This window comes from Spermophilus citellus (assembly GCF_964194105.1).
Source record: "Spermophilus citellus genome assembly, chromosome: 18".
NCBI lineage: Eukaryota > Metazoa > Chordata > Mammalia > Rodentia > Sciuridae > Spermophilus > Spermophilus citellus.
This window is the reverse complement of record NC_138200.1, coordinates 62,989,059-63,013,940: the sequence shown is the minus strand read 5'-3', so window position 1 is coordinate 63,013,940 and position 24,882 is coordinate 62,989,059. Positions and strand designations below refer to the sequence as shown.

General features: G+C 47.2%; 1 protein-coding gene across 1 annotated transcript in view; it reads left to right on the top strand.

Annotated features, from left to right (window-relative positions):
* Nucleotides 1-2,267: 2,267 nt before the first annotated feature.
* CDYL2 (chromodomain Y like 2) overlaps nucleotides 2,268-24,882 on the top strand; it is a 162,164-nt gene continuing 139,549 nt past the window's right edge. Inside the window, exon 1 of the mRNA XM_081273903.1 lies at nucleotides 2,268-2,699. Within this exon, the coding sequence (XP_081130029.1) occupies nucleotides 2,676-2,699 (24 nt within the window). The 5' untranslated portion in view covers nucleotides 2,268-2,675. The remainder of the gene's footprint in view (nucleotides 2,700-24,882) is intronic.

Here is a 24,882-nt window from a genome sequence, read left to right as displayed (position 1 = left end):
CCTTTCTGGACATCTCGCAAATCCAGTTTTACTTCTTCATTTTGACTGCTACCACCAGGAACCATGGCAATGAGTCTCCCTGCCTCTCACTTCAACCCCTGTAGTGGACGTCTCAGATTTCGTCTAGGATTTGTTTTCCAAAGAACACTCTTGTTTGCCACGCGCCTGTGATGGATTCAGTTTTCCACTGCTGAGTGTTCAAGATGCGTCACCTTCAATGTCCAAGTGGCTGTGGCGTCCAGATTCATGTTTTAGTCTTCGCACACCTCTCCTGCTGCAGAACCACCTGCCATCCACTCTTACTTCTTTCCCTCCTTAAGTCTTCAAGACCCACCTCGGTCTACCTCCACTGTGAAATGCTCCCTAGGCTTGCCGTCCACAGTCAGAGCCCCCTTTTGTGAACTCTGTAAACAACTGTTGGTGTAGGTTAGGGTTTTTTTTTTCTTTCCCAAATGTCACTCACATTCCCCCAGGGTATTTGCTAGCACAAGCCCAGTTTTTGGTATTCTTTTAGACTACTGGTTATATACTTAAATTTGTCTGAGAATATTATTTCCAAACCCATTTCCTTTCTTGTCTTCTACTTCCAAATTATGCGCACATACTATGGTGGTGTATCTACTTCCAAGAACAAATTGAAGACCATTAAACTTTGTTTTGCTGCACTACAAATAGAGAACTGCTGATTATTAATGTGATTATTTAAAACAATGACCATTGGAAAAATATCAATATGAACAAAGAAGAGAATGGCTATAACCAATTCCACAGTTTCTAAGCCAAATGTGCTTTCTAATTTATTTCCACACCTTCCCACCATTTTTCCCCTCACCATTTTAGTATGGGGTTTTAATTAGGACTTGGACTACAACTTGCTGTACTGGGATAACCTGACAAGCATTCATCTGGTACCACTCTCCACCAGCAATAGTGATAGTGTGATAGGCAGACCACCCAGCCCCTGGGGAAGCTTCCCAGATGGACTATGTGGAAGGACATTCTAGCAGTGGGAACAGTATCTGCAAACTCATGTCCTGGAATGAGCTAGACATAAAAACTTTGTGGTTTAGACTCCAAGGAATTTTCTTTAATTGAAAGATTTGGTGACTTAGAAGGTTGACAATCTCTGGACTAAACCATTCCTCCGACCTCCTTGGCATTTCACTTTCCAGGGGGGCAGTTCAGGGTGCAGATTTACACATAAATTTTCTTTATTGAATCCCACAGGAGCAGACGGGCCCACGATTCTCTTATTTAAATCTCACCTCATCTTAGGTGCCTGTTATCATTGCCTATTTACAGAGAAATCACCAAATGACCTGCCCATAGGCTCACAAATAGGAAATGACCCACGGAGGATGTTACATTCACATCCCATTTGGACAGTGCCTAGCTGGGCATTTTTAGGGGGCTGGAAGAAGAAGACCTTTCTTCCAATTTCAGAACAGCCTGCTGGCCCAGCTTCTGAGGTAACTACATTTTTAATAAGGAGAAGCCTTTAACCACAAGGGTGACAATTACCCATGACGTTAATAGGAAGCCATGGCATAAGAAGGGGTTTGGGTTTTAGGGAGTTCCTCCAGTCCCTTGGCTCTGGAGCCTGGCACACAGTAGGAACTCTTTTAGTAGAACCAGAGGAGGAACCACCATTCTCCCCTCATGCACGTGTCTTCTCTCATCTCTGGGATTCAAAGTCCAGTGTGGGCAGGGTCCCGCTTGTGCCTGGGCCAGGACATTGCGGGGCAGCTGGGTGGACTTTGGGAAATGTTTGTTGATTAACGGATAAGTGGATGGATGGTGGGGCGGGGGCTTCTGACGAAGGCCGTGCCTAGCCCTGGACTCTTCGCAGGGGTGACCGGGCGGCCTCGCAGTCCTGGCTCCCCGTGGTGGCCATTCCGTCCTCCTCGGTGGCCTCCACTTCTTCCCACCAGTCTGGAGGGAGGGGTCGCGCAGTCCCCGGGGGCCAGGTCTCCAGAGCCCGTGTCCGCTGCCCTCCGCGGGGGTGGGCGTCGGGACCTGGTCCGGCCGAGCCGGGCCGCGGTCCTTCCCCTCACCGGCCGCCGCAGCCCTCTACCTGCCCGGCCAGGCACGCTGGGAGGCCACCTGGCCCGCCAGCGCGGGGCCCCGGAGCCGGCCGGGTTGGCGGGCGAGCCCGGCGCGGCTCGGCCGGGGGACCGGTCCCCCGGGCGCGGCCGGGCCGCCGCCCCCGCCCCCCCCGCCCCGGGGGCCGGGCCGGGCTCCCGGGGGGCGGGGACTCGCCCAGTGGCAGCAGCGTCCGGGCCGGCGGCGGGCGCGGGGCGGCTTCCTGCAGGCGGCGCCGGGGCGAGCCGTTGCCGGCTGCAGCCTCCGCCGCCGGGTCGCGGGTCGCGGGGGCCGCGTCGCTCGGGCCGCGTCCGTGCTCCCGGGCGCGCTGCGCGGCCGTCGCTGCTGCCCGCGCTCGTGCCGCCGCCGCCGCCGCCGCTGCCGGTTACGCCAGCCCCGCCGCCGCCCGCTCCGATTCTGCGCATAGGCAGCCCCCAAGCCTGTCATTCTGCAAAAACACAGTTTACTCAACACACCACACACTCGCACACACACGCGCGCACACACGCGCACACTGGCCCCCGCGCGCACACGCACGGAGGGCGCGAGCGAGCAGACGCGCACACCCGGCGAGCCAAGTTCCGCAGCCTGGCATGGCTTCTGGGGACCTTTACGAGGTACGGGGACGCGGGGCGCGGGCCGGACCCAGCCCGCGGGCGGCGGCGGGCGGCGGGGCCGGGCCGGGCCGGGCCGGGCCGGGCGCGAGCGGAGTTGCCGAGCCCGCGGCGGCGGCGGCGGAGGGTGGCGGGGGCCGGGCGCGCCGCCCGCCCGCCGCCCGCCGCCTCCCGCGGCGCCGGCGCCCGCCGCCTTTCTCTTTCTCTCGCACACACTCTTACTCCATCTACTTTGCGGCCTTGGAGGGGAAGGAGGAAGCCGGGCGGCGCCGGGCGGGGGAGGTAGCGGTCCCGGGGAGGTGTCTCGCCCGACGAGCCGCCCCGAGTGCAGAAAGTACAGGTAAAGTCGGCGCCGGACGTGCCGGGAATGCGGGGGCCGCGCCGCGGCCGGCGGGGGTGCGGGGCGGGGGTGCGCGGCCGGGCCGGGCCGGGGGCGCGGAGGCCGGGGGGCGGGCGGCCGAGCGGAGCCCGCGGGGCGCGGCGGGCCGGGGGCTGCGGACGGGGCGGCCGGCGGGGCTCGGGGGACGCCCGCCAAACCGTCCCCGGCGCCGCCCCTCCCCCCCACCTGCTGCCCCGCCGCGGGCTCCGACCCTCCGGGCTGGGGCGTGGGGGCGGCCCTTGCGGGTGTCGTTCTCGCCGGGGCCGAGAGGGGGCGCTGCGGAGGCCCTCGGTGGAAGCGAAGGGAACATGGAAGTCGGAGGTGGGTGGTAACACGTTGCCAGAGGACGAGGATGGGAGCCTTGCCCCCACCACCCTCCGCCACCCTCGGCGGATACCGCACTCCAGGTCCACGCAGGTGGTGGGCAGCCCTAGGTATTTTGAAGTCGTTCCAGAGGGGTGAAGGCAGATAGTAGTCTGGCACCTTCAAACAAGGTAGAAATACCCCTGGTACCTGTGACCTCTGGAGAGCTAGGGCTTAACCAGCCCTGGACTACACACGTACCAGCTCTGGACGTGGACAAGTGGACCAAACAAGAAACCAGCAGCGCTCCCTGGAGCAAAGAGGGGTTGGTTCCCGAGAGAAGGTTCTGGATAAAGAAGCCAACGGATGGGCCATCTTCAACCCAAAGGCCTGCTGATCCTGCAAGAAGCCAGCTCAAGGGTCACTCTGGACCTGGACTCCCCTGAACATAAGTCAGTTAACACGAGTTCTGAATTTCAAGACTTTTGGGTGAATTGAGACAAAAACCTAGAAGCAGTGGGATTCTCCTTCTGGCTAAGAGACTAGAGGGGGTGATTCACCCATGGTGAGCGCTTTCTTCTGGGTCTCACAGGCAGCTCAAACTTTATCAGATGGATTTGCTGGCTGGTGTGGGAGAAGAATGGAAAATAGACAAGTTAGCATCTCGGCCTCCTGTGTAACCAGGGCTTGGTGAGGCCCAGTCATGGATCACTCACCCATATGCAGCAAGGGCAGCCTTAGCACTTATTGAGTGATGTAAGTTGCCCTCTTATCTGCCCTGTGGCCTTCCTGATCCTTGTACTGGTAGAGAAGATGAAGTTGGATGGAAACTTGTTGAAGAACTTTGGCAGAGACAACCAATGGGACCATTAGAGCTCTTGGGTCTCTTTCAAGATGGCAGAGCCATTTCCAGAAACCCAAATTGAATCACAGTGAAATGGAAATTTTGAACTTCCTGTAGTATAACCAGCCCCACCAGGACCTTGGCCAAAAGGAGATGTTCAGGGGCAAAACTAATCTTGTTGAGATCATGGAGTTTTTCTGTCCACTGTTGCCCAATGTGTTAGAGCTGCTGACCTTGCCCAGGTAAAAGTTGCATGGCGGAGGCTTTAAGAGGACCTATCACCAGCCATCAGTGTTTCCCCATTTAAAATTTGGAACTTACAAACCTTCTGGGGATAATTTCTTGCTTAATATTCATCTGAAACTGCCCTCCTTAACGTTGGTAATTATAGTTGCCAGATGAGTCTGAAGAGGGGAATTTTCACAACGGCCTTGAACTATCTTAGCATCTCAAGAGTTCTTATTGAAGTTCAATAAGCAGACAATAATAATAATTACTTCTGTGATAGTAGGTAATTGTACTAGATGTAAAATGGTTTTCCTGTGGCTGATTATTTGCATAGTCATTACTAAAAGGGCTAAATTGCATTATGAGAATATAACCAATGTCAACATTTTTATAGCCTGTGTCTACATTATATAACGTATACTGAGGAATTTAATTTGTTGTTCAAATTTAACTTTAAAAACAATTAAGAACTGCTAAGTGTACATTAGCACATAGACTTCTAACTGTAACATTGTTGTATGCATAAAAATAGGATATTGATTAAGAAAAAATCTTGGAATACCTCGTATAATGACTGATCTTGAAAGGAAAAAAACCAGATCTCATTCTAAATTATGCTGTTACTTTAATTAACTATTATACTTGAATGTACATAAAATGGCTTCTCATAACCTTTAACCAATAAACTGCATTTTGAGTGGACTCGGAATGACTGCCTTTGTCATTAACATATTTTACCTTCGTGCTGACACTATTTTTGACCTTTTATGGTGAAGATGTGATTTCTGAATTTCAAGACTTGTAGAGTCTTCTTCTCTTTGGTGTTTCAGACAATTCAATTGTACAGAGCAAATTTTCCTCAAATAGCACTTTTTTTTTTTTTTTTTAAGACATAGGTACTGAGTTTAAAGACATCAAAAGAAGAAAATTTGTGTATGTAATGGCACTGTTGAGTGATCTTGAAGGAAGACAGAATCGCGCTCAGGTCCCTCAATTTTGGATCTTGATAGATGGTTCTGCCTTGTTTCTCCTATAATAGAGTCCTCCTCCTCCTCTTCCAGTACGTTGTAGCCATCACCTACATGAAGGTGTTTTAAAATATCGATTAATGCCATGGAGTCAGACATAGGCCTAGTTGTAAATCGAGTTCCTTTTTCAGATGCCCTAGCCTACATCTTGCTGAATGTAGGGATCGTAAGTGGCAGCCCAGGGGCCAGGTCTAGGCTCTGTGTGTGTGTGTGTGTGTGTGTGTGTGTGTGTTGTGCGCGCGTGTGTGCGTACCTTGCCTCACTGTGGATAAGAAAACTGAATTTCATCACTTTCAGATGGTGTTCTAGGTTGTCATGACCTCTAATGACAGAGACAGTTTGTCACTGTCTCTAATGCTCTGTAACCGTGTACTTCTTCACGCTTACATTTTTAATCTGGCTCCAGTGGGCATTAGAGTTTACAACCCCAGGATTCTGGTCAATCTAAGGCATTTGGGTATCAGGAAGACATCATCAGTAGAATAGGAAACCCAGATTTGTCATCTGTGGGTCCCCAGCTCCTTCACATTAAATTCTTAACATTGACTGAATCCTTGAGCACAAGTCAGATTTAAGTATAAATAAAACACTTTAGGTGGCCTTTTGAGTATCATCCTCTTCTTCACGTCTCTTGCTCATGGTCTCTTGAAACCATGTGTAGGGTGGCTCAACTCTCTCTCCGGGAGGAAGTATGTCTCGCTTCTTACCAGAGAAGCAGGCTGGTGTGCTTCTTCCAGAGAAGAAGGATGCTGTACATTTAAGCTTCAGCCATGTGGCTTTCCCTGGTGTTGAGGGTTGTCTGACACTGGAGGAGGGCTCCACTTTGTAGGCAAAGGTGTTGGAAGAGAAAGCTGTAGGTCCTTGGAAGAGGGCAGCACTGACCAGGTTGAAATTTACAGAAATGGGCCCGATGGTTCTTTTTGTGTCAACATTCAACTTATTTATGCTTTCCAAAGTTCCAACTTAAAAGGATGAGATGCTTCTAAGATGTGCAGTCTTTCTTTCTTTTGGGATTGATGTGCATCCTTATCACTAGGTGTAATCAGAGAGCTCCACGTGCCTGTGTGTAGTTATGTGTGTGATTGTGTAACATCAATGATAAAATACTTTCATTTCATTCCAAATAAAGTCAATAACAATGGAATCATTTGAGTTTTGTTGGAAAGAATTTACTTCAGTTAAAAATGGACTCCACAATGATGAGCACAGGCACCTCCACTCTGGAGCTATATATGCACCTTGCGCACTAGAACCACATGCTAAAAATAACAGAGCTTATGGGAGAAGCAGCCCTGAAGCAGACTGCAACCTGTAACCAGAACACTGCAAACCAAGGCAAGCCTAATACAAATGCAGGGCCACGGGCCTCGGCTGGCTGGTGCGTGCCCCACCTGGCGCTCCTTCACAGAGGCACACTGAGCTTGTGTCCCTTCTCCTTTCTGGAGGACATTCGCTTCTCATAAAGACTATTCCATCAAATCCATTCTGGTCCAGGGCGCAGCTTTCTTCACTCAGCTGTGTGGAGAGATGGTTTGTGGCTTCTTCCTCTGCTCTGGCAGCTTGGCCATGCAGGTTAACATAGTGGCAAGCCCAAGGGGTTCTCAAAGTCACCAAATCAGCCACCACTCACGTTAAAGGAAGGCACTGAGTGCATCGCCGTTTGCTTCTAGGGCCTTCATCTGTTGTTAAGTCTTCTCCTGTGAGAGTGGTCGCCAGTGATGGCTTCAAAATGTCAACCAGCTAGGAAGAATCACACTTGAACCAATAGGCTGGTGTCACGTCCCCTATTTACCAGTCGCGTTTAAGAAGATTCCTGTCAAAAAAACCAAAAAACAAAAACAAAAAACAAAAAAACATGTACTAGCAGAACAGTGTAGGATCCAACTTCTTGAATCCCTGCACGAGTATTTGAGGAGTTGAATTGATTCTTTGGCACATAGCAGGTGCCTGATGAATATGGATTTGGGTATGTGAGTCTCTCTCCTTTTGAAAATTATTTTAAATGATCTCCAATGGGTTTGCATGGGTTTAAGTAGATCTTTATGTCAAGTCCCTCCTTACTGCATAAGATCATTTCTTCAGGGGCTCAAACTGTTCTTGACAGGAGCTGCTGTGGCTCCCTGCAGACTGACCAGTTGCTCAGGAGCAGTTCAGGCCTGGTGATCCTCAGAGGTCAAAGACATTGCAGTGGTGCCTTTAGATTTCAGAGATCTTGGTTCTTCTGTCTCTGTTGGAAGGTGAGAAGAGGTCCAGGTTGGCTGAATCCATAGCACCATCATTCATTTGTACCTTTCTTATTTGGAGATCACCATACATATGCCTGACGCTAGGGAAGTGGTACTGGTGTCCTCTAGGATCCCCAGTCTAGTGGGAGATACAGCGAGGTAAACAAGTTTCCAGTGCAGTTTCCCGGACAGGGTTTGTACAGGGGAAGATGGGGCTCTCCAGGTGCAGGTTGAGGAGCTCATCCAGCCTTGGGGGAATGAGAGGGAGCATCCCTGAGAAGGTGATGGCTGTCAAAGACCTTAACCTAGGATCTGAGTATGATCAGATTTGCAGGATTTATTGAGAATATTTGAGATCTTTTCAGTTTTGAAAAGCAATGTATATTTATTGTTATATCTTTAAAAAATAGAAGTAAAAGTTATAATACCTAAGATAACTGTTACTAAGCCCTTAGTATATAATTGTGTTCAGTAAGTATTAATGTGATATCTAAATTAAGTAAAATGTTAGCTTTTTGATGTAGATACAAAGGAAGGATGTAATTGTTTACCGTACATATTTTATGTAATAAACCAAATTGGAAAATAGGGCACATGCTATTTATAACTTGTTTTATTTTTCATTTAAATTATTTAAATATACTGTGTGTGTGTGTGTGTGTGTGTGTGTGTGTGTGTGTGTATGAGAAAGATACATACATACATACATACATACATATTGGGGATTGAACCCAGGGATGGTTTACCACTGAACTCCATCCCCAATCCTTTTTATTTTTTATTACAAGACAGGGTCTTGCTGAGTTGCTGAGGTTCTCACTCAGTTGCCTGGACTGGCCTCAATCTCGGGATCCTCCTGCCTCAGCCTCCTGAGTCAGTGGCATTACAGGATTTTTAACCTGCCATTAAAAATCAAGCCACTATGCTTGGCTTGATTTTTAATGGCAGGTTAATTTTCTCTTGAATGTGCCATTTTTTTCTGTAACTAATCCCCTGTTGGACACCTGGATTATTTTCATTTGTAAACCACTGTCAGTTTTGCTGTTGTGAACATCCATAAACCTTATAATCTGTATGCATATCTTACTCTTTTCCTCAGGCTAAATACTGAGAAACCATTAGTTTGAAAAATGTGAACATTTTAAACACTGTTGACACATAATTCTAGACTGCCTTCAGAAATTGACGGTAGTTTATTGGAGAAGACCAGAAGTGGGGTGACTGGCTGATACTGTGTGCTCTTTCAGCAGTAGAACCCAGATGATGGTGGCTTGAATGAAGGGGAGTGGCAGCAGGGGTGGAGAGAGGTGGGTGGGATTGAAAGACTCAAAAAGAATCAGCGCGTTTGGGATCTCAGACAGGATCATGTCTGGCAGCATAATACAGAAAACATCAAGAACAGGGCTTAACCAAGGTTTGTTCTTTTCTTTGGAGTTGGGCAGTCCTGGATTGCTGTGATGCTCTTTGAGGTTCCATCTCTTTTCTGTCATCTTCAGCTGTGGCTTCTGTCCTCAAGGTCATGTCAGGGGCCAAGGTGGCCTTGGAGCTCTAGATGGAAGGGCTAAAGTCGTCTCTCCACAGACAGCGTGTGCAAGTTCCCCAGGGTCCTTGCACCTCATTTCCTGAACTCCATCACGTGGTTGCCCTCAAGCCTAGCTGCAAAGGAGGCTGAATACAAGTGTCATTGTCCGCTGTGTTTCCCGCTGTTCTTGAATCAAGCTTCGCTGATCCAGTGTGGGATTGAGGGGAGGCGGGATTGAGGGATGGCTTCTAGCTTCCTGTGTTAGTTCTTGGGGTGGCTGGTAGCTCCAGGGAGGAAGCAGCATTTGGGGCAAGTGCAGAGGCAGCCGGAAGGGCAGTGAATCAGGAGAGCGTGTGGAACTTCAGGTTCAGACTTCAGAACAGTGGGCCCCGGGAGCCAGAGCTCAGGAGCAGGATCCAGCATGGAGACAGCGGCTGGGAACCCTGGCCACACAGGTCCAGCTCGAACCAAAGAGCAGAGTGTAGGTGTCAGCAGGGGTTTGGTGATGGGGAAAGTGGACATTTTAGAGATGGGGAAGAGAAAGAAGATCAAAGGATTAACATGAACAATAGAAGAAAAACCAAGGGTGTTGCTGTCACGGAAATCTTCTGTCGCATCCTGACCCGGCTGTAAAAAGCCATGGTTTCCTGAGAAGCCTTGAGGTCTCTCCCTTTTTGTGTCCCAGTTTCTCTTCTGAAGGGCTCTGCTTTGTTCCCTCTTCAGTCCAGTTGACTCCAGCACTGCCAGAATTCCCCACTGTGGCGCTGTCACCCATTGCTTTAGAGGTGACTTGGGAGCTATGAACATGGAGAAAGATGGGGTGGTCGAAGTGACCTTGGACCTAATAACCAGCAGGTCCTTGGTGAGCCCTGGGAGGCAGCTATGCCGCTGCCTGGGAGGGTGTGGCGGCAGCCTGGCGAGGACAGGGGAAGGTGGATATAGACACCTCCTGTGGGCAGTGCTTTCCCGTCTCAGGTGTGGTGGTGAGGAGAGAGGGAAGGTGTTAACCAGGTGCGGAGGGGTCGGCCACCTCACCCGGGTTCTCCACATGCTCTGCTGCTTGAGAGCTTGAATACTTAAAGATGGGGGTGGAGACGTTGGGTTACTGGACCCCAGTTCTTAGACGTGATTTTCCATAAGCCCTAGTGCCCTTCTGCTGACCTGCGATGTTGGGTCTGAGGTCTCCACTAATTTTAACTGGAGAAAAGAAGCAGAGTGTGTAGTCCCACAGAACCTTTCTAAATAAAATTTGCTCAAGGAAGAGTTCTTTCTGGGTTGAGGATGAGGAGACAGAATTCTGCATGAGGGGGTCGTTGAGGTAGCATTGATCTGAGGGAGGAGCAGAGACAGCAGTCCATGGTGGCTGTTGGTGAGCCAGTGTGGCTGTCAGGTTTAGGTGTCCGCAGGGCTGGCTCCGGCCTCCCAACTCCAGTTCTGTGGTCAAACACTCATCCGGCATTGCTGTGAGGTTTCTGTAATGTGGCTTAAGTCCTTAATCAGTTGACTTTAAGGGAGGTTATCTAGATAATCTCAGTGGCCCCGGATCAGTCAGCTGCAAGGCCCTCAAGAGGCTTTCCAGAAAAACAAGAAATTCCACCTGTGGACAGCACCCGAGGCCAGGCCCGAGTTCCAGCCTGCCCTCCCCATAGCCTCCTGTCCAGAACAGCCTCCTGTTCTAACATATATTGAACAGGCTTGCTGTTCCTTCAGCAAGTCCCTTCATGTGTGGAGGCCAGGGCTCTGCCTCTCCCCCACACGTCACCTCTGGTAGCAGTGTGTGCTGGATGAGCTTGCCGTCATCAGAACCTTGGTGGCCATGACTGTGAAGCGGAGGCTGTCCCCCTGACTCGTCCATCACTTCACTAAGTGCCTTGCTTCTCAGTAGCCCCTGCTGTCTGGTTTGTGTGTATGAAGAGGAGCAAGCCGAGGGCCACGAGCTCTGGGCGACAACCAGTGTCCAGGGACTCTGAGGCCCGGGTGTGCTTGCACGCTGGAACCGCTCAGGCAGCCATGTGTGCTGCTGGCTGCAGGGCAGGCCTGTCCTGGGTCCGAAGTTCTCCGAGGCAGGTGAGTGGGAGGTCCTGGTGTGCCACGCTCCTGTGGCCAGTACCTTAGCCAGTGGGTGGGAGCTGCTGCCTCCGCAGGTCACCCTCTCCAGGGGAAGGCCAGCCATTGATCATGGACCCTTAAAAAGCCAAAGAGGCCTCGAGGTTTGTCATTTCCTGGTTTCTCTTAAGATGGCTGCTGTTCCCCAACCCTCTTGACTCCCCAAATCTCCTGGTGTTGACCTCTTACCGTGCTGCTTTATAAGTGACTTAGGAGGCTTTAGGGACTCATCTGTGGGACAGGGGCTTTGCCGGGCCAGGAATGCCCCCTTCTGAGGAAGGGGGTCTGCCTTATCCTCAAATTCTTGATCAGGGCATTTTCCTCCTTGATTTTCATTTTCTTGTCTTCTAGTCCAGTGTTTTAAAAATTATGTCTCAAGGGTCTTACTGACAAACTGTGGAGCTTATATATAAATGCTGGATTTGTATTTTATTTAAAAATAGCCATTTGTTCAATAATTCACCTATCAAGTGTTTGTTGAATGTTTACTACGTGCCTAGAACTCTGCTTGGTGCTGGGACTTTGGCCATGAATGCCTTTTAAGCTATTGTTTAAAATGTAGTAATTAAAAACCCAACACCCACATATGTTCCGTACTGTATTTTTAACACTTTGGAGTTTTTCATATGTTAAAGGTGCAGCCAGGCCAACTCTTTTTTTGTGAGCAGGCCCAAGAATACAGCTTTTTTCTGCACCCTGGACATATCTTAGAACTTCTGATAAATGGCCTTTTTAGCAATATTGTAGGTCTGTGTGGTTCCTAAGAAACCCTCAGGCCCATCTCTGTCTGCTTGAGTAAAATTGTGGGAACCAATACAGTCATGTACTCAGATACCACTCAGGGTCCAGGCGGGTGGTGGTGAATGTTCTAGACCTGGCATGATTTTCAGTGTGCGATACAATAGGATGTCCACACTTAGTATCTTATATTGTTGGGGTTTATTGAGAATTCTGGGTCCTTCTGCCCTGACTTAAATTGGAGAGAGTGGAAGCCACGTACAACCACGGTTCATGAGGAAGTCCAGGTCAGGTTTCCATGTCCAAGCAAACCGATTTCAGGAAGAAGTTGACTTCTGTGGCTGTCGCAGGACGGCAGCTGACATCCTTGGATTTCATTGAGAGTTTTTGTTCGTTAAAGTAGTATTTTCTGCTCAGTTAACTCAGTGGTCAGAAAGTGTTGCCAATTAAACTTAGAGTAGCCGTGTACCCTAAGAGATCACCACAGGTGCCACGCGTCCTGTGTATAGTTCTGGGGAAAGTCTGGGTAGGGGAAACGGTTGCACGGCCGAGCCCCCCTCTCCTGCTGGACTCAGCTCTGTGGGAGGAGGAGCCCGCCTGGACTATTCATGGTTGTGTTCCAGGTCGTGGCTCTTTGCAGGGCATGTCTCATCCTTTCAAGAGACATTGAAGGAATGGTTGAAATCGTTGAAACCTGAGGTTCAGGCTGAAAGGAAGCAAAGAGACAGAAGTGAGAGGCGGAGACCAGGCAGAGACACAGGAGAGTTTATTTGTCAGAGCTGACAGACAAAGGCCTAGTCTCCGTAGATGGAGAGACGCAAAACAGGCTTGGGGCTTGGGACTTTTATGGGGCAGGCTCAGGGATTAGCTAAACTGGGTGGGTCCTCATGGTGGTTAGGGGTGGGGTTGGTGTGAGGGAGTGGAGAGCCCTTCTCAGAAATGCCCTTGGGCGGGAAGGCCAAGTTTTTCTTAAAATGGTGCCTGTCACTTAAGATGGCCGCCCAGGTGCTAGGCAGGGACCTTAGGCAGGTACCTGAAGCACTTGCCTGGCCGTCCCTTCAGTGAGCTTCCTGCACTGCTGCTGTGTGGCGTTGGTTCCCCCCTTTTCTGAGAAGAGCTCTTCAAGTTTTCCTGGAAATACGAGTTTCCGCTTTCCCTTCCACTGGCTCTTGTGTCGTTTTATTAGGTGAAGCAAGTTCCTCAACGCATTGAAGCCCTCAGGCGCTGTTCCTCCAGGTTAACTTGCATGTGTGTCAGCCCCTGTCACTCCCAGCAGTGGTTTCAGCCCTCTGCTCGGCCTCTGGGTGGACATCTACCTCCCATTTAGGGTGGGTTGCCTGTGTAAGGTCCTTGCTGGGATCGGGCTGCCATCTAAGTAACAGCCCCATTTTCCTGCCCCAGGGCGTATTACCACTCCCTCAGACACCAGCCCCACCCTTAACCTCGAATTCTTTCCCACCCAAGGGCGTACCCACCCTGCCCTTAATCACCCACTTTAGGACCCACCTGGCTCTAATCCCTGAGCTCCCCCATAAAAGCCCGGAACTCAAGCCTTGTTGCCTCTCTCCACTGTGGAGGGACGTGCCTTTGTTTGCCAGCTCTGACAGACTCTCTTGTGTCTCTGCCTGGTCTCCGTCTTTCACTTCTTGCTCTCCCATCTCCCAGTTCCTCGCTTTCCTTTCAGCCTGGAGACAGACTGTGGAGCGGATGCCCGAGGGCTTACTGAGGAATGTTCTCGTGAGATGGGCCTGTAAGGCCTTGAGGAAGGTGGGACTGGGCAGATGTGAAGCCCACCCACAGTGAGGTTACAGCCCAGTCTCCGCTGATCCTGTGGTCAGCTCTGGAGCTGTGGTGGCCCTTCAGAAGTGTCCCCAGTCGAGGAGAGGGAACTGGACCCTCCTACCCCACGTTAACCCGTCACTGCTGGTAGGCTGCTCACGGCAAGGGGCACATCTGTGAGCCTGTAGCAACAGGATAGTCCTTGCAGCTGCGGGCACCGGTAATTGATGGAGTAGAGGGACCTGGGAGGAGTGTCACCTCATATCACTCCTCTAGGTCTCCACCTGTCCTTGCCCTTACTGATGGCGAGCCGTGGACAGACATCTGTCACATTGGTCCCTCCCTGATGACATCCTTTGTCATTTGCCAGCCTCTTCGGGCAGCCTGAGTCCGAGTTTGGACAGGCTGGCCTTGTGCTGGGATGGTGCTTGCAGTTCCCTCCACTGCCTGGGCAGCACTGGCCTGGGATCTCTGCAGGGAAGCCTCCGGAGGCTGGGCTCCTGCTGGTCTCCACCCCTTGTTCTTGGAGCATTTCCCTTGAGAATTCCTGGAGTCTCAGGTGCCTTTGCATCTTTATCTTCTGCTGCCAGTTCCTTGACCTTGGCAGCTTGAGACAGGAGAAATGGTTTGTCCCAGGTTTCCCTTGCTGTCCTGTTTAGTCACTGTAGGGACAGTTTCTAAGTTTTGACACTTGCCTGACTTTTTCTCCTGAGCTCCAGACCTATCCAATTCCACTGGGGCCTTTTAAACTAAAATATCCAAAGGTGAATTTAGGGTCTTCCTCCTGGATTCCTAGCCTCCATCCCTGTTCCTGGGCCAGAGGCTGGCCTCCATTGCTGAGCCCAGACACCTGGTCTGTTCCTTTCATTCAGCAGCCTGAGTACTTCCTCCTCCTGAGACCCTCACCACTTCAGACCAGGGGACTCTGAATGGAGTAACTGTTGGGGTCTCGTGCTATCTCTGGGTCTGCTCCTGCCCACTCCAGTTTTTCTGCACATTCTACTCACTAGGGTCTTCCTCAGACCCTCACTTCGTCATGTTTCTTTCTAATGAAAGAGCGTTAAGTCCGTGTAAACTTTGTGATTTGAGTCTTGTCCCTCCATGGTTCCCCATGTAGAGCATGCCTTCTGCCCAGAGAGCTGCGCGTTGCTCCTTGAGCTCGCCACACTCCTTCCTTTAATCCCACTCCAGGTGATGGACACTGTCCACCCCTGACCCCTGCCCCTCCTCCCAGTGTCAGCTTGGATGTCGCGTTGGGCAAGGCTTCCTTGATTCTCCAAGGCTTTCTGCCCCTTCTTCAGGCTCCTACAGAGTCCTGCTCCTTGTGCTGACACTTGCTTGGCTTTACCGAAACACTGTCGTATTTTCGAAATCTCCCGTTAGATTGAGGGCTTTGAGTGGGGCCTGTGAATCCATCTGACTTGTTCCGTCTTTGCACCTGAGCATGGTGCGAGTTTCGAACCACAGTCTGTTTATAGAAGCATTGATCGGTCAGGTCTTTAAGTTACAGGAAAGTCAGAACTGTCTCGGATGTCTACGACCCGTTTGGTGGGATGTTTGACGGCATTTAAAGTCTTTTGGTGTTTTCCAGTTCAGTGTGATTTCTACCAGTGGACATTGTTTTCCTATGAGCCAGACTCGTTGAAAACATCTAGCTTTGGGTAATCAGTGAAGTTTGTGCAGTACTGTGTTAGGAGGATTGCTGGGTCTTGGTGGACTGAGGGTCGGAAGTCATCCATTTCGTCTTTCACTAACACCTCCAGCAGGTGATAAAGAGTGATGGCCTCATTTATTTTGTCGAAGGAGAGCAACGGTGGAGATGCAAAAACTGACTGTTGGTTTTCACTGACGTCTGCGGGTCTACGTGAGGCAGACAGCATCTTCCTGGACTGCTCTGGGAGCTGCTTTGGAAATCTTGATGTTGTCATTGCTTTCTTGTGCGGATTTCTCAAAGGAGGTCAGTGAGGCCCAGAACGTCCTTGTGCCTCCTTTAATTCTTTTGGTGATGAAGAGTAGGGCTGGGGCCTGCCTTCTCACCCGACTGCAATCACTGGCCTTGACATTGATGGGGAACATTTGATACCTCAGCTTTTCATGGAAATCCAGACTCATGTGGGGACTGCAGGAAGTCAGGTCACGTAATGGGATTCAAAGCACCATTTCTTTGAAGACTCCGTCTTCACGTAGGCCACATTCTTCTAAGTGAAGGGCAGCCACACACACCAGCAGACAGAGCACGGTGATCGTCCGTGTGGCACTGAGAAGAGGCGCGTCTTCCTGCTTCCCCAGGCTCTGTAAGACCACAGCCACGGGTGCCTGTTGTCTGTGGAGGGACGGCACAGGGAGTTCCTGTGGTCAGCACTGCCTTCAGCCCCACTCCTCAGAACAGCCGGGCTGTGCCCACGCTGGCGGTGGTGATGGCAGGACCGGGGTCCGAGGCCTTCACTCAGGCCCCTTTACTGGTTCGGAGGGCAGCTAGCTGGTGGCGTCCTTGGTGGGTACTTCTCCCGCGTGGCCCTTGCAGCTTCCTGCTGGGCCTCTGCACCTTCCACGTCTTCCTCTTCGCCGTGGCTGGCGTGGTGTTAGCATCCCTTCGCCCCGGGATTGTCAGGGTGGTCATTTCAAACTTCCCTGGTGACTGTGGCTGACTTGGTAAGGTGCTGTGGAAAGCTGCTTCCCGTGGGTGAGGTGACCGAGTCCAGATCCTGGCAAACACTGTTTTTAAAATTGATTTTTAAAAATTATGTATAACATCAGGATAGATTTTAACATGATCACAAAAGCGTGGAATATGATTTTCTCTAACTTGGTCCCCAGCACTCCCGCCGCCCCTCCTCCCTCTGCCTGCCCCTCCCTCTCCTGACCTTTCTGCAGTCTGTTTATAGTTGTTTTTTTCATTAATGTCTGTGGATGTACTTGGTGTTGGGATCCATTGTGCTGTATTCATGTAGGTATCTATGGAAGTTTGCTCACACCCATCCCACCTCTTCCCTTTCCCTGGCTCCTTCCTCCTGCTCCTTCCCTTTCGTCTTTTTTCTAGTCTATCTACTGATCCTTCTTCTAATTTGATGAAATGCCTTCTCCCTTTTTCCCTTTCTTTCCCTCCACATCTTATTATGAACAAGCTTCTGCATATCAGAGAAAACTTGATCTTTAACTTTTTGGGACTGGATTATTTCACTTAGCACAATGTTCTCCAGTTCCATCCATTTACCGCCAAATGCCAGAATTCTTCTTTCTGACTGAGTAATACTCCATTGTGTATATATACCACAGTTTTTTTTATCCTTCATTGTTAATGTTTGAATAAGTAGAAGCATTTACATCAATTCTTAAATTCTTAAATTCAAAGAACCGCAAAGAGATGTGTGTTTTTGCCACCTGCACGACAAGCTGTCATGCACTGTTTTAGTCAGCTTTTTCACTGCTGTGACCAAAAGACCTGACAAGAACAACTTTAGAGGAGAAAGATGCACTTGGGGCTCACAGTTTTGGAGGTCTCAGTGCATACACAGCCGACTGCATTCCTGGGGGCCGGAGGGAGGCTGAGCATCACGGTGGAAGTGTGTGGTGGAGGAAGGTGACTGGAAGTGTACCCCAGGGCACGCCCCCCAGTGGCCCAGCTCCTCCGCCCACCATGCCTGCCTTCAGTCCCACTCCCTCTCGGGGACCAAGCACTGGTGGGGCTAAGGCTCTCCCAACCCAGTCCTGTGCTGACAGTGGTTTGTCAGTTCCGTACGGAGCAGCCTGAGTAGGCAGGAGCACCGATGGAGGAGACAGACACACAGGCAATGTCCTTCTTTCTTGGAGGTTTCCCACCGAGTTGTCCAGGTGGGGTGGCATTTCTCCTTAGAGGTCAGATTATCCTTCATGCCCTCTTGTGACTCCTGACAGCACTCACGTCCTTCTCTCTAGATGGCCCAGTGCCTCCGGGAACCTTTCCGAGGAAGGGGGTGCTCCGCTCTGCAGCACCTCCTCCATCTTGGCCTGGTGCTAGCTCTTGGGAAGCACTGGGTCCAGTGAGCTGAAGTGGCCTTGTCAGTTGGTGTCTGTGGGGCTGTGAATTGAGTCACCAGCATCTTTACTTTCATTGACCATCGCCACTCCAGGGCATTCCTTTACAAGGGTCTTTTTTTTTTTTTTTTAAATAACGATTGCACACATTTGTGGTGTACAGTGTGTGTTTTATACCTGTGATGTGGTAGGATGATCAAATCAGAGGGATTAGCATATCTGACACCTCAAAGGTTTATTCTTTCTTTGTGGTGAGAATACTTGAAATTGTGTCTCTTATCTGTTTTGAAACGTGCAGTGCATTATGATTGGCTCTGGTCTGCAGTCCAGTGGAGCACAGAACTCTTTCCTCCATGTTAACTCGGTGCCCACTGGTCAACATCCCTCTTTCCTGCCCGCTCCCCTGGCTGGCCCCTGATAGCCAGCATTCTACCCTCCACTTCCATGAGCTGTGCTTTTTTAGGTTCCATGTGTGAGTGAGAACGTGGGAATTTGTGTTTCTGTGCCTGGCTTATTTACTTTACAGTACACAAATGACACGCTTTCTAGTTTATTTATTTATTCTTTGCTGAACAGTATTCCGTTGTGCATGTGTACCTCATTTTATAAAACCCGTTTATCCATTGATGGACACCTAGGCGGTTTCTGTATCTTGCCGTTGTGAGTGGAGCTGCCGCGAGCGAGGGAGTGTGGGCAGCTTCCCCTTTTGCCCACTGCTTTCCATTCCTCTGGGTACAGCCAGTAGCAGGTACCCAGCAGCGGGACTGATGGATCCAATCGTACTTTTATTTTTGGTTTTTAGAGGACTCTTGTACTATTTTCCATAATGGCTGTACTAGTATGCAGTACCGTCAGTGGTGTATAAGGACCCCCTTTTCTCATATTCTCACCAACACTTTCATCTTTCTAATAATAGCTAATCTGACAGGTGTGAGATGATAACTCACTGTAGTTTTAATTTGCATTTTCTGATGGTTACCAATAGTAGCTCCCCCCCCCGCCAAGCTGTAATAATTAAAACTGCATGGTATTGGCATAAAAACACAGTGAAAGGGAAGGAATAGGCTAGACAGCCCAAAAATAAACCCACATATCTTCAGTCAATTAGTTTTTGACAAAGGTGCCAAGAACACACATTAGGGAAAGGACAGTCTCTTCAATAAGTGGTGCTGGAAAAACTGGATATGCACATGCAGGTGAATGGAAATGGGCCCTTTCCTTATCACTGATACAAGAATCAACTCTAAAGTGATTGAACACTTAAGACCTAAAACTATGAAAGTACTAGAAGAAAACGGGAGGCGCTCCGTGACATCGTCTGTCAGAGAGTTCTTGGCTATGGCTCCAAAAGCACAAGCAACAAAGTCAAAATGGGAAAATGGATGGCATCAAACTAAGCAGCTTCTGTGTAACAGGAAACAGAGGCAGAAGAGACGCCCGACCGCAGATTTGGAGAAAATATTTGCAAATCATTTGTAGAAAAGGGGCTAATAGCCAAGAGATTCAGGGAACACAAACTATTCAATATCAAATAACCCTTAAAGTTGGGCAAAGGACTGACTAGACACCGCTCTGAAGTAGGTGCACAAGTAAGTGGACAGCTGGATCCTTTGCCACCTTCTGTTCCCACAGTGTATCCAAAGTGATTGTGTGAAAAGGTAATTCTGGAAATGTCTTCCGTGGCCTCGTGGCTCTGGGGCAAAAGCCCCGATGCTTACCAGGATGGGCTCCTGGCTTGGCCCCCAGGCTTGCCCACCACCCTCCTTTGCCTGCTCACCGACTCTTTCAGTTCATCTGAACCTCCTTGGCTTCATGACCTTGCTCATGCTGTTTCTTTGGACCTGCCTGGTCCTCTCTCTCTTGAGCTCTGGGCTTCTCTGACCTCCCAGGCCAGGATGGCCCTTGCTCTGCACCCCCTGAGCTTCCCGGGCTTCTCCACAGCTCGTTCCCCTCAGTCAGTGGCTCCAGTGCTTATGTAAGGACTGTCTTCTGAAAGGCAGAGCCAGCTCTGCCTCGGCCGGTACAGTGCCCCTGCACCTAGAACATAAGACATGCTTGTGAAAATCCCTCCAGAATCCAGAAAGCTTTGGACCACCAAGTTTGGGCTGTTTTCTTCCAGATTCAGCATCACAGTCTCTTTTCCTCCCACTCTGGTCTTGATGTGCTTCTCAACCCTGTACCCTACTGGCTGTTGTCTGGTTATTCTCAAGTCTGTCAATGCCATTTTTAAATGTATGACCTAGAAGAATTCTACGTTCATCAGCAGAGGTCACATCTCATAATTTGTGTGCTGAATTTTTAATTAATTTAGTCTTAGGAAAACCTGAAATGTAGAATAAATATTAAAAAAATAACATGAATAAAAACCATTGTTTTAAAACTTCTGCACAGTGGGTAAAGTGGTACTCAGAGGAACATTCGTAACCTTAGGTCAAAAGCAAAAAAGAATGAATTCAGTTCATCTCAAAAAGTTAGAAAAAGGATAGCAAAATGAAAAGACATTATAAAGAAAAAAATAATGTAAAGAGAAGCTTAAAAACAGTAATAAAGTAGAAAATAAAAATAAAATTACATATATTAAAGATTATACTTACATTTTTGGTGCCAGTTTTATTTATATGTCTATGTACTTACTATATCTATCTATTTATTTATTTATATTTTAAGTTGTTGATTGACCTTTATTTATTTACTTATATGTGGGGCTGAGGATCAAACCCAGTGCCTCATACGTGCTCGGGGAGCGCTCTACCGCTGAGCCACAACCCCAGCCCTACTTACTATATTTATAAATTGTGGAAAAATGTAAATATAAAATTTTTATTTTAATGATTTATTTTTGTGGGAGATACTGGGCATTGAATCCAGGAATATTCTACCACTGGGCTATATTCCCACCCCTTTTTATTGTTTCCTTTTGAAATGGGGTCTCACTGAGTTGCCCCGGCTGGACTTGGATTTGTGATCCTCCTGGAAAGCTGGGATTAGAGGCATGTGCCACCACACCTGACTTATTTTTAACCATTTTAAAGTGTAGAGGTGAGTGGCATTTAGTACTCCCACAGTGTTGTATAACTGATTACTACAGTGCTTCAACATCCCAAGTGGAAACCACTGTACGTAGTCACTTGCCATTTCCTCGGCAGTCACTCATCTGCTTTCTGTCTTCATGAATTGGCCTATTTGGGGTATTTCGTATAATGGAATTAAACAATATATGGCAATTTATTAAACAAAATATGGCATTTTTATATTTGGCCTCTTCTTGTTCTTAGCATAATAATGCTTTCAAGGTTAATCTTGTTGGAACATATAATCAGAACTTCTTTCCTTTTTATAACTGAATAGTATACCATTGTATTATGCATATAAGATGTTTTGTTTTTCCATGCATCTGTTGATGACACTTGGGTTGTTATACCTTTTAGCTCTTCTGACTGTGGTTATGAATAATTCTGCTATGCACATTGGCTTGCAAGTGTCCATTTAAGTTCCTAATTTCAGTTCTTTTGGGTATATAGCTAGGAGTGGATTTGCTGGGCTATATTCTAATTTTACAGGGAACTTTTTGAGAACTGCCAAATTGTTTTCCACAGGATCTATACTATTTTACGTTCTTACTGGCCTTAGACAAGGAATGTAGTTTGTCTAAATTCTCTCCAGCATTTGCTATTTTGTTTATTATTGTTCATAACCATTATGGTAGTTGTGAAAGGGTATCTCCTTGTGATTTTGGTTTGCATCTTCTTGAATGACTGATTATGTGAGCCTTGTGTTTAGTAGCTATTTGTATATTTTTTTAGGAGGAATGTCTGTTGAAGTCCCTTGTCAGTTTTTGAATTGGGTTGTTTATCCTTTTGTTATTGAGTTATAGGATTTAAAAAATATACATATTCTGGATATTATGTTATAGGATTTAAAAAATATACATATTCTGGGTTTATGTGACCTGAAAATATTTTTCCCATTCTATCTGTTGTCTTCTTACTCTCTTGATAGTGTACTTTGATGCACAAAAATTATAATTTTATTGACATTCGATGAGTATTTTTGGTATTTATATGTATTTTTTGTTTCCAGTGCTTTTGGTGTCATATTTAAATGACACCAAATACCAGCATAGTATTAGAACTCTAATACTATGTAAAAAAGAAGTGGGGAAAGTGGGCATTGTTGATCTTAGAAGAAATGCTCAGGCTTTCACCACTGAATATGGTATTAGCTGTGGGTCTGCCATAATTCCCCTTATCATGTTGAGAGTTTATTTTTTTGATCTTTTTAAAAATCATGAAACAGCATTGGACTCTGTCAGATGCCTTTTCTGTGTCAATGGAGATGATTATGTGTTGTTTTCCTTTATTCTATTAACGTGGTAATATTGCAGTTATTTATATTCACATTGCAGTTATTTATGTTCGTGTGTTGAACTATCCTTGCATTCCTGGGAAAAATCTCAGTTGTCATAGTGTAGGATCCTTTTAACATGCTGCTGGATTTGGTTTGCTAGTGTTTTGTTGAGGATTTGAACTTGTATTCTCAGGGATATTGGACTGGGGTTTTCTTTCTTCTGGTGTCTTTGGCTTTGGTGTTAGGCTGGTGCTTGCCTCATAAAATATATTTGAAAATGTATTCTCCTCTTTAATTTTTCAGAAGGGTTTGAAAAATTAAAGAGGAGAATTAACACCAATCCTGGTGTTAATTGTTCTTTAATTGTTTGGTAGAATTTACTGGTGAAGCTGTCTGAGTCCCGGCCTTCTCTTTGTTGGGAGGTTTTAATTACTGATTCAACCTCTGAACATGTTATAGTCTATTCCATTTTCTGCTTATTTGGAGTCAGTTTTGGTAATTTGGTACTGTTACAGAATTTTGCTGTTCACGTGTGCCAATTTTTTGGTGTACAGTTGTTCATAGTATTTTCTTATGATCTTTTTCCCAGGATATAATAATTTATTATTTGTTTGGTTTTTCAGATATATTTACTGATAGTTATCTGATAACTCATTGATCTATTTTTTATATTTAAAAAATTTTTATTTTATTTGTTCTTTTTAGATTACATGACAGTAGAGTGTATTTTAGCGTATTATACAGACATGGAGTATAACTATATTCTAATTAGGATCCTATTCTTTTGGTTGTCCATGATGCAGAGTAACCCTGGTTATAAATTCAAATACAAGACTAGGAAAGTTATGTCCGATTCATTCCATTGTTCTTCCTATTCTCCTCCTGCTTCTCCCTTCCCTTTGTCTAATCCAACAGACTTCTGTCCTTCCCCTCCCCACCCTCCCTTGTTGTGAGTCAGCATCCACATATCAGAGAGAACATTTGGCTTTTGGTTTTGGGGGATTGGCTTATTTCACTTAGCGTGGTAGTTTCCAATTTTATCCACTTACTGTCAAATGCCATAATTTCATTTTTCTTTATGGCTGAGTAATAACTCCATTGTGTATATATATCATATTTTCTTTATCCATTCATCTGTTGAAGGACATCTAGGTTGGTTCCATAGCTTGGCTATTGTGAATTGAGCTGTTATGAACATTGATGTGGCCATGTCACTGTAATATGCTGATTTTAATCCTTTGGATATTGATCAAGGACTGGGATAACTGGATCAAATGGTGGTTCCATTCCAAGTTTCCATAGTGGTTGTACCAATTTGCAGTCCTGCCAGCAATGTATGAGAGTTCCTTTCTCTCCACATCCTCACCAGCATTTATTGTTATTTGTATTCTTGATAATTGCCATTCTGACTGGAGTGAGATGAAATCTCCGTGTAGTTTTAATTTGCATTTTTCTAATTACTAATTGCTAGTGATGTTAAACATTTTTTTTTTTTGTTCAGGTTCTTTGCCCATTTATTGATTGGGCTGTTTATTTTTTTGGTGTTAAGTCTTTTGAGTTCTTTATATATCCTGGAGATTAATGCTCTGTCTGAGGTACAGGTGGTAAAGATTTCCTCCCAATCTGTAGGCTCTCTCTTTGTTCTCTTGATTGTTTCCTTTGCTGTGAAGAAGCTTTTTGGATTGATTCCATCCCATTTATTGATTCTTGATTTTACTTCTTTGCTTTAGGAGTCTTATTGAGGAAGTTGGTTCTTAAGCTGACATGATGGAGATTCAGCCTGTTTTCTTTTAGTAGGTGCAGGGTCTCTGATCTAATGCCTAGGTCCTTGATCCACTTTGAGTTGAGTTTTGTGCAGGGTGAAAGACAGGAGTTTAATTTCATTCTGTACAAATGGATTTCCAGTTTTCCCAGCACCATTTGTTGAAGAGGCTGTCTTTTCTCCAGTGAATGTTTATGATGCCTTTGTCTAGTATGAGTTAACTATTTATATGGGTTTGTCTCTGTGTCTTCTATTCTGTTCCATTGGTCTACATGTCTGTCTTGGTGCCAATCCCATGCTAGTTTTGTTCCTATAGCTCTGTGGTGTAACTTAAGTTCTGATATTGTGATGCCTCCTGTTTCACTTTTCGCACTAAGGATTGCTTTGGCTATTCTGGGCCTTTTATTTTTCCAAATGAATCTCATGACTGCTTTTTCTATTCTATGAAGAACACTATTGGAATTTTAATAGGAATTGCATTAAATCGGTAGTGTTTTGGTAGTATGGCCATTTTGACCATATTAATTCTGCCTATCCAAGAACATGGGAGATCTTTCCATTGTTCTGAAGTCTTCTTCAATTTCTTTCTTTAGTGTTCTGTAATTTTAATTGTAGAGGACTTTCATCTCTTTTGTTAGATTGCTTCCCAATTATTTTATTTTATTTTATTTTGAGGCTGTTGTGAGTGGGATAGATTTCCTGACTTCTCTCTCAGCTGCTATATCTTTGTTGTATAGGAATGCAATTGATATATTGGTATTGACTTTATACCCTGCTACTTTGCTGAATTTGTTCATGAGTTCTAGATGCTTTCTGGTAGAGTTTTTTGGCTTATGATTCTTTTTATTTCTGTAAAGTCTGTAGTAATTTCTCCTCTTTGATTTCTGATTTTAGCAATTTGAGTCTTATTC